The sequence below is a fragment of the Thunnus maccoyii genome, chromosome 9 (genome assembly GCF_910596095.1).
Source record: "Thunnus maccoyii chromosome 9, fThuMac1.1, whole genome shotgun sequence".
Lineage (NCBI taxonomy): Eukaryota > Metazoa > Chordata > Actinopteri > Scombriformes > Scombridae > Thunnus > Thunnus maccoyii.
This window is the reverse complement of record NC_056541.1, coordinates 28,027,199-28,043,643: the sequence shown is the minus strand read 5'-3', so window position 1 is coordinate 28,043,643 and position 16,445 is coordinate 28,027,199. Positions and strand designations below refer to the sequence as shown.

At 41.5% G+C, this 16,445-nt stretch overlaps 1 protein-coding gene across 7 annotated transcripts in view; it reads right to left on the bottom strand.

Moving 5' to 3' along the window:
• Positions 1 to 16,445, bottom strand: part of fbrsl1 (fibrosin-like 1) — a 321,521-nt gene that overhangs the window by 287,154 nt on the left and 17,922 nt on the right. For 6 of the 7 annotated variants that reach the window (XM_042420897.1, XM_042420892.1, XM_042420896.1 and 3 more), the window contains exon 1: positions 4,212 to 5,550. In XM_042420897.1, coding sequence (XP_042276831.1) covers positions 4,212 to 4,514 — 303 coding nt within the window. In that variant the 5' untranslated portion in view covers positions 4,515 to 5,550. Of the gene's footprint in view, positions 1 to 4,211; positions 5,551 to 16,445 lie in introns of those variants that run through there. The other variant, XM_042420893.1, reaches the window with a different exon arrangement.

Genomic DNA, 16,445 nt, shown 5'->3' with positions numbered 1-16,445 from the left:
TGCGTGCAAGTGTGGTTATTTTAAGAGAAAGCCTAAAAATTCATTCTGATGGGTGCTCAGTTTGAGGCCTTCATCTTTAGCACTTGATACACAGAAGCATGCTTGTAACTGGAATGTCGCTGGCTTAGATCCACGCACCAGTTGGGAAAATACGGGTGGAGAAAGGGAAGCAGCAACTCACAGCTTCCCTAACAACTACTGTCAAGATCCCCTAGGGCAAAGGACTTAATTTCTCCATATTGCTCTGGTAGAGCTGCTCTGCGGCCAACAGCAGATGATGATTAGTGTAACTGTGTAAAAGGGGGCCGTGCAGAAAAAGAGCAAGCATGCTTAGCAAATCTCCCCTGGATAAATAAAGAACACACAACTTTGACAGACAGGCAGATGGACAGACAGACAGACTCTAGAGCTTCTATATATGAAAGCAGTTTGTGCCAGAATCCCTGGCCTTTCTGCTTCCTGCCCTTGACACTGTTGTAATATCACTAAATCAACTAAACCTAAATCCCCATTAGAGTGAATTTAGAAACTCATGCTGCGGAACGAAAAACCCAAACAAATCTGTAAATTCATGTTAAAGCAGATGAACAGAAGGATTGTGGATTAACGAGAGGGGATTTGCCACTCCAACGTCACTCACAGAGCAAATGGAGCAAATCAAACATCTTATTAATGCTGTGACAGATGGATAATTGTGTCATTTTATTATCTGCTCACTTGTTCGATACCCACAGGGAGAGTTCTGGAGGGTTTAAGCCGCAGCGGGTAATTGTTTTATAGCGCTGCTGTCAGGTGAAAACCTTCTATCTCTAGCAAATCAACTTTTCAGCATTTGAAATGAGGTAAATTTACAATGTCTTTTTAGGAATAAGAGACGTAGTGATTGATGACTTAATCCTTCACTCCAAAACAGAAATATGAAAACCAACCAATTTGGACATACCAGGTTTTCCTTCTCTCTTTAAAAAAGACCCACAATAACAGACTGACTGTGCTTCTACTCCTTGAATCATCATTGAATCATCCCTAACATTTTGAAAAGGTGCCCGTGACAAAAGCAGAACTGCTGTGTTTGTACAGTTGATTTGCACAGGTACAGTAAGCGGCTTTCCTATGAGAAACGAGGGGATTCAAAGCAAATAAACACGCCATAATCAAATGCGGTCGTGGCTGCAAATTGCTTTCGGCTGTAATGAAACAGGTTACGGGTGCAAGCGAGACCACCGGAGCCTAAGCCTTCATCAAGGGAGCTTGATCCTATCAGTGCAGAGCTGGAATATCAACAGCAACAACCAACCGAGTGTGTTTAAAGTTGAAGCGCTCCAGGGAGAGACCCGTAACCTCAGGCTCTTATGAACAGATTGTGGCAGCTGTACACAAGTTATAGACTAAAATAAGACAATCAAATGACTGTGACAATAACCCAAAGGTGACATGGATTTTATGAAACATGCTCATCCCGCAGTGCTTTAGAGAACAGCAAAGAGCTTACACAGAGATTAAAAGAAACAAGATAGAGTAAATATTGGTATGTTGGCCATGTGGGCTCAGTGAACCCAGGGGGGATGGGATATCCATGTTGGCAGAATGCTAATGAGACAGTAGCCGGACTGTATGGCCTGACATCAACACAACCGTGCTGGCCATCAGTCACTTCGATGGGGGTCAAGAGGGCCACGCGCTCCCTCAGCCGGGGGTGCGCGAGCTTATCGGAGCATGATGCAGTAGGTCAGAGCTATTCCCTGGCCAAATGCTGCCGTGTCCTCCTCATAATTGATGAGCAATTAGCACAGGTAGCGTGGGTCATGAGCTCCACTCAAGCATGCAGTAAGTAGGTGAAAGCATGAGTCATAACCCCATCATGAGACGTTTTCAGTGTGTACGCATTTCAAAGACCGCAGTTCATTCACAGCGATGCAGCTTATTAACTGAAAAATAACATGATTGTTGCCTTCCCTTATAAAATATTGTATAATATAAATTCAGCATATTTATATAATTCACCACATCCGCAGAAATCAAATAGTAAACCGTAAAAAAACATACCCTTCTCAATCCTTCTTGTAATTGTACCAGATCCACCAATATCATTTAATAAGCGCATTCCATTTGCGTGCAAATCAAGCCAATTACCAACAAGTAGCTGGCATGTGAGTATCATTTCACATAGAGCCATATCATGCCTCATTTGCTTATCCCTGAAAACATAAGCTTCTTTGGAGCGTACACTGTTTTCTCTGTGTTCATACAACATGGATGTAGCACTTGAGTAAGAAAACTATTACTGCTCAAAAGTACAGTATAAAACAAAAATTGGATAATTATTTAATTTAATTTCCCCTCGAACACATAGCGGCAGCATATTTAGTTATGATAAAGCATCCAAACAGCAACCGTTTCACAGACAACCTGATTTACAACAACAAACACGTCTGTTTCTGGAACAGATGTGAAACTTCTGAACTGAAATGACCTATAACTGAATCAAATACACAGGAGAATATTCCTAAAAGTCAACAGGTCAAGGCGTTGTGTTGACAGCAGCGGAGACACCAGCAGACTGGCAGAAGATGCCAGTAAAAAGCACTTTTGCTGCTATGACATCCTCAAAGTCTTTCACAGTCAGCAGCTGTCAGAAGTGGCAGCCACACATCACAAAGGGCAGAAAAACTTGCGGATACAACATCGCACTGCGCTCATGCAAATCTGCAAGAATGGGAACCGACACACACACACACACATACACACACACACATCTTATGCACGTTTGATAATGTGTAACAAGTGCACCTTAGGGAAACACTGCTGTAGCATCCAAGTGGCACTGGTGTTTTCCAGTTGTTATCCGTCTTATATTAACTACAGGATTCCAATAGTTCTCTGTGATAAGGCTTCATGTTCCTTCACTTCACACAAACACCCCTCCCTTTACCCCCCACCCCCACCCCATCCCACTGTCTTACACCCACTCTAAGTACCATGAAGGGCCAGGCTAAATGGAATATAATTAGTGATGACCTGCACAGGTTAAACTTGTTAACAGATGGGAGGTGGTGAATTGTGGTCAGCTCCAACTAGTGAGTAATTCCTCCATTCAGCCTCTGTATGAGGATGCACCACTGGTTTATAGTTCATACAGTTATTTTGCAACAAATCTGAATTTGATCATGATATTATACTGAGCACTATGTAGGAGGCAAGAGTCAATCATGATTAATTCCATGGCTGAGCCTACATGGGAGGTTGTCACTGAAATGAGGTGGCCTGTGGTATGATCCATGGGCTTTCAAATGAGGTCATCATCTTAAAATACACAGACCCCAGTGGACATGTAATATGTTAGCTATGTTTATTAAAGCCGCTGATTTATATTTCGACTACAGTGCTGCCATTCCCAGAATGAGCCATGGAAAAAAACACAGCCCTGCCTGCCTTGTCACTCAGCCTGATGTCCCACAGGGAGTAATGTTTTATTTGTCATTTGGAGCGTAATGAGATAACAGAGATAAGAGGATGTCACAAGAGAACCTCCTTTATTCCTGAAAGCATTCCTCTAACGTCAGACATACCACAAAGTTAATGACAGAAACAAAGTTATCAGCACATGGTGTATCAGCCTGTAACAGATGACTGCTGAAATAGGCAGTTTATCAAAGAGCAAAATGTCAAGAGAGCACTGACAACTCATGGTGAATCAGAATATGAAACAATCCAAGTCAGAGTCATTTCTGACACAGCAGCACCTGTTTGTTTTTCTTAACAACCTCATACGCTGTCAGTGATTAACATCTCATTCATGAAGCCTTGAACTTGTAATATTCAGCAAACAGAGTTGTGTGCTGCAGTGGTTGTCAAACACCATTGGCATGTCAAAGGACTGGACACTTTCTGTATTGAACTATGCAGCTGTCAACAGTCCTGTGTGCTGAGAATCAGCTCAAGCATTGATCAGGAACACCTTGAGGGGGGCTCTGAACGTGTGAGAAGCTCTGATCTGCACTATCAGATGATTAGAAGAGTCATCCTCATCCAGCACTAATTGGCGTCATCTCAAGTAAATGAGAGACAAATTAGACTAGTTCTCAGGTTGCTGGTGAGTGAGTGGGGAGTCTTGAGGACCCCCACTTTGTGAGCCACTCCACTGATGAAGAATGCAGCACAAACACACTAACAGACAACTGCACACAGGTAATGATCCAGTTCCTGCTTACCTCCAGACGGTCCAGGCTGATGAAACTGGCGATAGCAAATCCATCAATGATATCCTCCTCCTGCGAGCTGGACTCCCGTCTCTTCCGCCGGGGGGGACGCGGGGCTCTGGCGGCTGCTGCGGGGTGCGGCGCCTTTTTACCGGGCAGGGAGGCGGTGTCCCTCCCAGGACTGTGTCCCTCCCTGTCGGAGCAGGAGGAGTTGGGGTCGGGGCTGCGGGCGTCTCTGCTCCCTGCCTCCCGCAGCCTCCGCACCCTCTCCCGCTTGGACCGGCATCTCCGACCCTGCTTCAATTTCCCATCCATGTTGTCAGAGAAAGCTTGCAGTGTCAAAAGAAATATAAATATAACTCCACAGTATGTGCTCGCCTGAACGGTCGCTGCACCGTGTAATAACAAATAACACACACTGGACTGAGGATTGTAGGCTGCGCTATAACGCTATGTGTGTGTACGTGTGTGTGTGTATAACAACGCAAATATAGCTTTATAACACGCAATGACCTTGAGTATAAACCTCCCCAATCTCCATTACGATAAGCAAATGTTCAAGTATCCCACACAGGCGATAGAGAGAAGGCAAAGCGACGCGGATCCACGCTTTATTTTGTCACGAATCTGCACTCTGTCGACGCGGTATCCGTTAAAGCAGGTGCAAAACGGCCAAATAGTTAAAATCCACGCATTACTCTCGCTTTGTAACTTTTTGTTGCATCGGAATAATAACAAGCAATGTTAAAGCCTAACCTCGCTGCATACCGCAGACAGCGCAGAGAAATCATGTCGCTGCCCGTTGTTGTTTTCCACCACCCCAATCCATGATCCAAGGCTGTCAAATAAAGAGCTCGGGATACTATCCGTCCGGAACAAAACGCCTGGCGAACAAGTACGTATCGATTGTGGCTGTCGGATGCGTGAATAATCCCGTACGCGTTGAGTTTTAAGCCATAGCCTATTCCTCTCTGCGCTTCAGGGGCAAAGGATCCCAAGTCTGAGAGCTACTTATGCGCAATATTTCCTAAATGATCCGAACCGTCCGAATACGACAACCATCCAGTGTGTAATCAAACTCCATGAGGCAATGAAGCGGTCTATTCCAGTTTGGATAATGTTGAGTTTACTATAAATCCACTCCAGTCCGTCCCCTGGTTGCTCAGTGGCTCAGTGGCTCATGGTATTTTCTATTCGCATAATAAGGCTTTGATAAGTGTCCTTAAAGCGACAGGAGTGATTAAAATCTCCTCTCCCCCCCATCTCATTCCCTTCATCCGAAATTAAGAGACACAGTCAAGCTTCAGAGAACCCACATAACTGACGTATTTCCGCCACCCCTGGCCTACAATTTACCATAGGAAGGAAGCTGGTGTAAAAAAAAAAAAAAAAAAAAAAAAGGGAAAAAAATCATTCTCTCACACTGTCGGGCACAGTTTGTCACACGGCACTATTTTAGTCTGTCTGTCTGCCAGAGCTGATGCCACATCATGCGTTTCTCACTGAGCGTTGTTGCTGTCAGTGCGCACACTCATCTATCAGGTTTTGACAACTTTTCCATTCTGACCATTGGCATGTTGGCCATCATCATCCAGCTATCTCACTTCTCTCAGCAACTCAAACTGGAAAGTGATATTTAATGGTCAGATTAACTCATAATTTAGTGTAAATATCTGAAATATTGGTTGTCATACTTAGCCAGCCTTGTTACCCAGCTTTTTAAAATCTAGCAGCAGGGTTGGTGTGTTTCCCAATCTGCAGTTTGGGGACTTCCAGGGGGTCCCTCTGGGAGTTTCAGGGAGTCCTCTGCAAAGTAGCTTAATTTCTCTGTGATTTCAATCAGTATAAATTAGAGCAATGATATAATCATTTTATTGTGTAACAATTATTTTACATTATAGGTTTCTCACTGCCCCTACTGTAACTACACTGCTATAGACACTAATGCAAGTCTTTTCTAAAAGTGTGAAAACAAATATCTTCTGATGGAGCCACTAAATCTAATCAGATGAGGTTGCGTAAACTGTTTCGGTCTGGGAGGTCCTTAATATGCAAAATGTTTGAACCACTATACTAGATTTTACACATACTGTACACTCTATCACTTTGTATACTTTATGTTGTAAATCAGTTTTTAACGACAGAATCGACTGAATAATTCATATGATGCATAAATGGTAAACACCCCCCTCTCCCCTAAAGTCCTACACAAGAGCAGAACCCTGCAAACTAAAATTCTCACTGATCCTTGTTGAAAGTCTACTATATAAATTGCAGGCAGAGGAAAGTTATAAAGTATAACATCCAGTTACAGAAGTCAGGGAAGTGGTGCCTCCTTGGTAAATGCCTGGTTAGTATTTGCATAATGATTTGCTTAACTGGAAACTCGCTCCGAGCTTGAATAAAGGATGTTCTTGCTGGAGCTGTGAACCTGCCATCTTTTATGCCATGTTTAATTCCTGCTGGGATGATTCGAACTTTATCAGAGAGTATTCAGTATACTGTCATGCTGGGTGGTCCATGAGTAAGTCATAATGTGGGAGAACCGTAGGGCCACCCATGTTAGACACCTCATGCGCTCATAATTTATTTTTAATTAAAGCATGATGAAGAATACAGTTAAACATGACAGGTATTATAACAAAGTGTGACATACAATAAAGATGAGGTGAATTAACACCCTGTATGATACAAATACATGTTAATAATAAGCACCTTATTCTACTGAGTCAGCAGCTCATTCTACTGGCTATCTAATGAGAGATGATGTCTAACTACACTGTGACTGTTTGCAGCTCTAATTAGTAAGGCTGTGTTTGAAATCACATACTAATGTACTGCCTACTACATACTCAATCAGCATGTACTGCATACTGCCTATTAAATGAACGATTAAGTATGCCATTACCAGCAGACTGTTCACACTGAAGTATACTCAAACAACACAGTCATGACTGTATCAATCACAACATTACCGGTCCGAGCTACTGTTGAATAAAAACTGTTTATCACAAATGTAAAACATTACCCCTTCCACTCAACGTAACATTTTGCAGTATTATTTTAAGGCAAATTATTAGATATTTTAGAGTTACATATTTTTTCTACAGTACAGAGCATTTTTCCTCTTAACTGTACGTTGACGTCCCGGGTCCAGAGTGGCTCCTGCTTCACTTTCACTCGCCATCATTCTTAATTATTTTATCCAACCATGCCTCTTACTAGCCAACATATGAGAGCACTTGCAGCACAGAGATGATTGAGGCAATCAGCTCCTCATCTGCGGTACATGATTCAGAAGTACATAAATTTTGGATTTCCCCCAGAAGTGAGTATTAGCACATTACCTAGTTTCAGTCAGCTCACTAGCTCCCAGTATATTAATGTGATGTGAACAGTTGAGATGAGAGAAAGTGAAAATCTTACTCTCTTAAATTACAACCTCTTATAGCATCTGACACTGACAGACTCATAAATTCATTTTTTAAGTGATCATTTAATCTTCATGCATCAAAAACATTTCAAAGTGAAAAAGGCCTCATTACATGATCACAGAAATTGATAAATGTTTGATCATCAGTAGATATGTATAAATAAACATATGTAACTAATCAGAAAAATAATTAATAATTGTAAATAATTTAATAGACATATAAGAATAAATAGTCAATATAAATAATTTCATAAATATCCTTTACAGGTCAGTGCAAGAGGGCCATACTGCAGGTTCCTGTGCTGCGCCTCTATTTCAGGGAAGGTGACCTTAGGAAGGACTTCCATCAAGGCCAACAATGGAGAATCTAATACATTTACAGGGGGACACCGACTATGGATGGAGGAAGGCATTTGAGGTTCTTGTGTTTGTGTACTGGTTTGCTAGTGGCACGTCCTACAGGATTGTGTCAGAGGCCTTTGACATTCCCTGCACCATGTGTCATGACATAATTCACCGGGTCAGCAAGGGCATCCAAGGTGTTTTCAGGAGGCTTGCACGCTTCCCAAACAGGAATGAGCTAGAGGAAAAATCGGGTCTGGGTTCCAGCAGCTGTCTGGTTCCCCAGTTTTCAGCAGTGTGGCAGGGAGAATAAATGGGTGCCATGTTCACACTGTACCATCTGGATGGTTTGCGGCAGACTACTTTTAACAGGAAACTGTTCCACTCAATCCGGTTTCAAGCCGTCTGTGACCACAAGGGTCATGTTCTGGATGTCCATGTGGGCTTCCCTGGCTGTGTACCCACCTCCAGGATGGTGCCTCATATGTGACGTAGGGTATCCCTGCTTGGCTCAACCCATTTGCCTGATGACCCCTTTCTGTGAGCTTGTCTGGAATGCTGATAAGGGCAGGTACAACACAAGGTATGTGGTGGAGAGGGCATTTGGGGTGCTGAAGACCAGGTGGCACTCCATCTTTCTGTTCCATCTCTTTTCTTTCACGGTGAAGGTGGAGTTTGTGTCTGAGGTCATTATTGACTGCCTTTTCCTCCACAACCTCTGCATTGGGAACGGGGACATTTTGGAGCCTGATGAAGGTGTTGATGGTGATGATGGGGCTGACTGTGACAAAGCCAATGAGCCACTCCAGCGGTCTTGGAACACCCTCAGAATCGGGCTCGCAGCTGCAGTGTCTGCTCCAAATGACCAAATCCCTGTACTGCAGGACCATGATTACTGTTAAGTTTTTATTTTGTTTAACCTTTACGCAGGAAGTTGTCTGACTTTCCTCATTTCAATTTCAGTGTTATCCAACTCAGGTGAATATATGTATATAGTTGTAGTTAAGTTGGTTTACATTCACTGGCTGTTTCCTTCATTTTCATCAACCGATTTAAATCAACAATCCTGCCTTGCTGAATAGTGTTTTTAAATAGCCTAAGCCTATCTCTTAACATAAATATTTATTGCACTATTGTGTCATTATTGTCCCTCTGTTCTATTCATAACCCATCAGAAAAAAAATGCTTTGAAATAATCAGAAGAAACACTGCAAATCTTTTTTATTTTTTTTGCAAATGACTCTATAGCAACATAGACTAATAGCAACATTAGTCTTTCCTCCGAAGCTTGACTCTCCCTCTACTCTCTTTCTCGCTGTTCCTCCCCAAGCTCTAATTTCCATTGACTCTCCACTCTCTGTCCTTCCTCTCATTGTGCCTTCTCTCTTCCTCTCTCCTTTCTCTCTCCTTCTTCTCCTCCCTCTCTTCAGCTCCTCGTTCCTTCTCCTCCTCAGTCTCCTGGAACTCTCTTAGAAACGTGAGCCATTCCGACTCGTGTTTCCTCTTAGAACAAGTCAGAGTGCTAAACTCCTGCTCTGGAGGAGAGACCACTGCTGCAGGGGTTGGTGCCATAGCTGAGGAGATGAAGTTTGGTGAGGTTATAGATGGTCTTTGCCCCATCACCTCATCCATGGTTTCAAACCACTTCTAGTTTGCAGCAGTGGGTTCTCCTCCCTCAGTGCTCATACCTGTGCAAGATGCCTTCAGTTCTTACAAAACAACATAGACAAAGGTCATCTTATAATCATTATTAAGTGTAACTTTTCACCAAGAGTCATATACTATGTGATTAAACTAGGGAAACCAGGGGGGGGGGGGGAAATCGAAGAAATACTGTACCACATGGGATAAAGATAATGGTCTAGTGGTCCATTTCATGGCAGCATGAAAAACTTTTCATGCTTGTAAACTTTTCTTCGTTCTTAGCCCTCCATTTAATGAGGCGCTCAGTGTCTTCATCAGTCCCTTGATGAAATGAACAATGATGTACGGTGTTATTAATCACAGTTTCTCATCACACATCCACATTTACAGTTGGACACTATATTTGTAATTAATGTTAGTTACAGTTGTAACTATGGTATTATTTGCCAGCTTGTGCCTCTGTGCTAAATTACCATCAGTTGGCTAGCAGCAGACAATAAAGACATGTTCATTATGGATACAAACCCCATCATTCGAATATTTCAAATTCAAATTATTTGACCAAACACAAGCCATACTACAGTTTGGTTACTCACATTTGTACGTGCTCTGTTGCTGGCTGGTGCCAGGACCATCTGCCTTGCAGTCTGCCATTGCGCATTTTGAAGAGAAGCTATATATTTTGGGGCAGTTGAGTATGTCCAGTAAACTCATGCCACATACTCAGAAATTCTAATCTAGTATACAAAATCCACTTACTATGCAGTTTGAACGCATTACATACTCAATTTAACGTCATACTTAGTATGCATAGTTAAAAATAGGTATAATAATAGGTAATAGTTACTATGCGATACTGAACAAAGCATAAGAGTTGGATGGGGATGAGTGAGGAGAAACACTGATGAGGAAAAGTTCATATCAGAGTGTTACTGGTAATGATCTCATCTGAAGGTGTCCAATATTCAGTCAGTGTGAAATATTGCGAAGAATCCTCTCGCTTATTATTTGATCTTCACAGCACAGGAAGCAGTGAAAGCAAAGCTGCAAGAGACAGCCTGAAATATTTAGGCAGTTAGTGTGCTGGTTCAGGTGTGGGAATTTTCTTTTATGGCTAGAATCTTCTATGAAACTGCAAAGCAACACATCAAAATGCAAAACGAAACTACTTTTATGCAAATGCAGTGAGCTGCAGGGTAAATTATCCAGAGCACTGTAGGTGATTAAACCAGAGACTACACTCAGTGAGTGAGTATGATGAAGTTTTTATGACACACTGCTGTGTCAGGTTACACTGTGTAATCAATGCGCATATTTCAAAATGTAAGACTTTGTTGCTGCGTACTGCTGGCTGCAGTTCAAGGTCTGCTAAGTTTGTCGAATGCCTTTGTGTACTTTTTATCCAAGCAGCAAACTTAAGGATTGCAGTGTGTATTCTACCTGTACAGTATGTTGCTTCGGAGAACAATAACCAGGTGAGTAGCACATTGATCTTTGAGCAAATGGACCTTTTGGGAACCTGAGACAGTATCATTTTCCTGTTACTTTAACCTCTGTAACCACTGTGAATAAACCTCTCTCTGTTTGAGCAGCTTTGCAAGAACTAATTCAGTAAGGAGATTAAAAAAGGGGGAACAGGTATGGTGAGAGGGCCGTGGAGGAGAGGGAAGAGATTACCTCTGTTTTTTCCATGCTACTATTTGCTGTGAGCTTAATCCATAGCTACAGACTCTGAGCTCCCACATCGCAGTCATTCAAACGCTAGTCTCTTTGAAACGCTTAGCCCCGGCTGTGCTGGAAGCTAAGGGGAGGGAGCCTGTCATGCTTTTATGATGTTTAAGCAGCAGAATTGTTTTTCTATGCCACTGCCACCACGATAAGGATTCCTTTGATGTCGCTGGGGTCAAGGTGCTTCTTCCTAAAAGGTTATTTTCTGTTGAGATAGTTGTAAGAGCGTACTGTGTGGTGTAGACAGGGGATTGAGAGGTGAGGGATCTGAAGCGGGCAAAAAAACAAAAAAAAAATCTCCTCCAGTACTCAGCGTATCCTTTGTAAAGAATATAGCCTCACAGAAATCAATAAGCCTAGATTTCACACTAGAACACTAGACAGCTGTAAGACACACAAATCCCCACACTGTTGTGAAGTAAATTAATTCTTTTGCTTGCACAACATAATTTGTGCACAGTCAGTATAGAACATATTAGGAACATTGTCATCAGTTGTAGAAGCCACTGTTCAGCTTCCTTAAGGTACAGTAATTGTTTAACTTGCAGATTTTGTTCTGCTGGGTGGAACTTTTGCCAGACAAGATTAGCAGTATTGGCTGAGTCTGCAAAAACATTGATTACATCCAACTGATAAAGGTACTACAAGGGAAAGATTGTGGTTATGACAGACAAATTATGGATGAAGTATGGTTAGGTTAAGGTCTAGGCTGGGGTTAGGGGTCAGGGTTAGGGTTTGGATTAACAAACCCTCTGCCTCCTAAGATATAGGGCACATTGGACATAATTCCTGAGGTGTTGAATATCCATTATGAATGTAATTCCTGGGTTACTGGACTGGGGCTTGAGAAGACCATCGTGTAACGAGAAGATCCTGGCCTTAACCTATCCTGACACTAACTGTTCATTATTAAGACTTCTCTGTGAATACTGCTGGTGTTGTTTGATGGAGTGTCTGTAGTTTTATAGAGTCTTGAGATCAGGCTGAAGCTACAATGTCTCAGATTCAACCCAAGAGTCATAATTTTGTTAAATGTTCACTATTGAGATTCTGAATTCCAATTACCCTGCTGGGTGCACATTTTAAAGCAACCCTGCACACTAGCCTTTGTTTGAAAGGGCGAGCGGCAGAAAAATTAATGAATTTGCCAAGCCCTGCAAATTAAACAATGGCATACATCGAAAACTGTTTTATGGTCTGACACCCTGATATAACAAAGTTTGGCGTTACCTACCACAAAAATAAACCTGTTTTCTCATCTGACACCACTAAGTTATGGTTTGGGTGAATTTAGGCACAAAATCGACATGGTTAAGATTAGGGAAAAATCCTGGTTTGTAGGTAAACATGCCCTTATGAGGCCTTTGCTGAAATGATTGATGCTGTCATTTTTATTCAAGAGGACTATCTCAATTTTGAAGTTTTCCTGACAGATAAATGACCACAAAAAATCATTTTCCATCGTTTGTAAAATCAGAAGCACCACCCTCACGTATACAATTCATCAGAAACTCCAGCAGCGACGGCAACCAGCTGTTTTGAATATAGAGTTGTTGAATTCTAACTGAGACATCTCAATTTGCTGCCCAAGCTGTCACTGAGGAATTACTGTGAGGGAAAACATAAGTCCGTGGCTTTATGCCTATAGGGCTTTCGGCTGCCTCTGTGACACATCATGGAGTAATTCACTAGTTTGGTGGCAATTTACAGGCAGACTCAACACAAAACCTGCCTGGGGGCCTCGAGCAACAAGCTCTCTCTCGGGAAACCGTGGCCAGCTATAGGATTGCCAGGGCCGGGCCCTGCAAACCGCTGCATGAAAAATTAACCTGCTCACTCCACAGACAGAGCTTACACATCCTCCCTGCTTGAGAGCCTCCTTACCCACTCCCTTCATCTCTTGCCCTCCTGTTCTCTCCCACTGTCTCTTTTTATCAGCCTTTCTTCCATTCTTCCTCTCTTCATCTCTCTTGTTTTCTCTCTCTGCATGCTATCTGCTCAGCTTGTGTTATTTAGATCTATCGCAGAACCAGCGCTCCGTATCTTTGCTTCAAAGACAACAGCTGTTTGTTTCATGTTGAACACAGACAATTATTTATAGACTGCTAGACTTAGCATGAGCCTATCAGATATTGCATATGTAATGTAAACATGTCCATAGCTGCTGCCATCAAGTAGTAATGAATCACTGGCAGAGCAGTTTATCACTGAAAGTCAAATGGAAGTCACCAACTTAAATAAGTGAGGTAACAACAGGGATTAGTCAAGAAACTGATAGCAGAGGCAGTGAGGTGTCAATAACTAAACAGAGTAGGTTGTAAATCTAAGTGTCTTTGGATATTTCATACCACTGGGGAGCAAAGTTTAATCAAACAGAAAGATTGGCCCCAGAGCTGTGTGGGTGAGAGCTGAATTTATTGGCAGCCCTTGAACAGGCAGTAGGGTTTTTATTACAGGCATCATTCAGGGCGAAATTAGCAATGTGACCTGCTATTTTAGTGAAATAAATTGAGTTAAGAGATTGATGTGGATAAATGTCACGTTAAATGTCATCATAAAAAACTATGTTTCTTTGAATTATTATAAGCCATGAGGGGATGTGTTTCTGTTCCTATTCTTTCTCTCTGTCCTTTCTTTTTTCTTCTCTGAGGATTCTTCAGTCAAGAATTCTCACATTTCTTGTTTTGGTTCCAGACATTGCTCAACATTTTGAGTGAAATACCATAATGGTTTTTATTGATCCTTGATGTCTGGTGCCCTCGCTGATGTTAAAGTAACACTACTGTCTGCCTCTCCAAATCGCATCAACAGATGTTGTGACAGCAGAGCGTTTCATAAAGGTAGCGGCTACGGAACTGGTGCAATTCTTTACCGGACATTTTTTTCTGTCATGTAGGACATTTTAGTGCCGTTAAACAGGACATTTTGACCGGACATTTTGACCGTCACATCAGGCATTTTACTGCCGTTAAATAAAACATTTTTACAGCATTTTACTGTGTTAACCCAAACCATGGGAAGGATTGGTGAATCACCTCCAAGCAAAAACATTACTTAATTTTGAAACAATTTGAATTTGATCACATGATCTTGCACAATCAATACCAATGCGCATATGTAATAATTCTGTACCAACAATAAACGGACAAACGGAGGAATCTGTACCAGTAGCCACTTCCTTTCATTAAAAACTCCAAATATGGTGGTCAATGGTCAATATCTCCCCAGAACTGTGCTTCAATTCAATGCTTTGACATCATTTGATGATTATACTCACTACACACCTGGTAGTACCTAAAATCCATTTATATATTGTCTTTAAGGTGATAAATAAAAAAAAACAAAAAAAAAACAAAAAAACAAACAAACTGTGAAGGCGTCTCTTTTTGGGTAAAAAAATAATACTGATCACCCATTGAGAAGACTGGTAGCAGCTGTACCTGTGCATTAAAGAAATACTTTGATATTTTAGGAAATATACTCATTCATTTTCTTCCTGAGTTACTTGACATCATACATCATACTTACATGTATCATATCTGTCTGTTAAATGTGAAGCTGGCGCCTGAAGATAGCTAGCCAAGATATAGTCTGGCACATGGTCCACTATAAAACAACACATTTTTTGTATAGATTAAACACGAGATATAATGTCATGTTTATTAGTGAGCTTTAGATGCTGCTAGAGGGCTTTTTTTTAACTTAAGACAGAGCTATGCTAGCTGTTCTCCACTGTCTCCAGTGTTAAAATAAGCTAAGATAAACTAACCGCCTCCTGACTCTTGCTTTGTATTGCACAGATATGAAAGTGGTATTGATCTTCTCAGAAAAAGAACAAGTGTATAACCCAGATAGAGATGTGCCGGTATCAAATTTTCATGCTATGATTATGGTAGCTAATAATATCACAGTAAACAGTATTTTCACAATAATCAACAACATTTCCAGAAATCCTACTGTTAGTGCTAAAATATAGTTAAACGACATCATGATCACAACACTCAAAAATAGTTTAAACTCTGTAAACAAATTGATAGATTGATTACTTTGTAGTAAGCGTTATCTGCTGGGTGGTAACAGTTAAATTCATATTTAAAAGGCAGATAAATTATTAAACGCGTACCGAACAGTTATACTGAGCTCCTACAGGCCACACACCTTCTCTACATCACTACTAACAAACACCAGCTGAGCTGAAGCTGACCAGTGAGGAAGAATGTGATGTGTGCGATCTTGACACAAGGAGTTTTTCCTGTAAAATGCAGCTGTCTCTCACTGAATGTTACAACTAAACAGCCAGAAGTTAGCCACAATTCAGTGAGTTGACAGCTAATGTTAATATAGAAAGTCCTGGGCAGGGTAGCTAGAGATTGACAGACAGGTGTCTGGTTCTTTGTGCTGTGTCAATAGACCAGTAGAAAGCTCCTTCCTTGTGGCTAAACAAAATCAAACTACTAAAGTCAGGACTGCTGCTCTGTGTTCACAGTGTCCTCTGAACAGGATGATATCACAGTAATGGAAATGGTTGGCGGTATTGACACTGTCAGCATATTTCACAGTGGTGTATAATTAAAAGGTATACTGGCACATCTCTAATCCCAAAATGTGGAACTATTCCTTTAACTATGCAAGTTTGTAATTTTGCCTCATCCTGAAACCACTAATGCACCAAATACTGAACACTCAGTCTTTTCATCACATTAAGTTTAGCTAATTAAAAAACGTATTTGCTAAAAAGGTTAATGCATTCCTTTAAGCAAAATGGAGTGGATTATGTAAAATATTAATTTAATTTGCATGACAGGGTGTGCCAGTGATTAGACTGCAGTGTGACCTGTGGCTTCAGTGGAGGAGGGAGGGAGAAAAAAAAAAAGAGGTTGGATTACTCGCTCAGGGATTAGTATCAAAGTTTCACAAAAAAGGCAGTAAAGGATAGTCTGTGTAACTGTCGCAGCTTTCCTTTTAATGTCTGACCCCAGTCTGAATGCATATAACCTAGTAAACAACTTGTGGATAAGCGGCGATTGATGGGGTGTGAGTGGTTTCTTTTACATAGGCAACGTCTCGTCTCTCCGGGGCTTTGTGAGATTCAGAAAAGT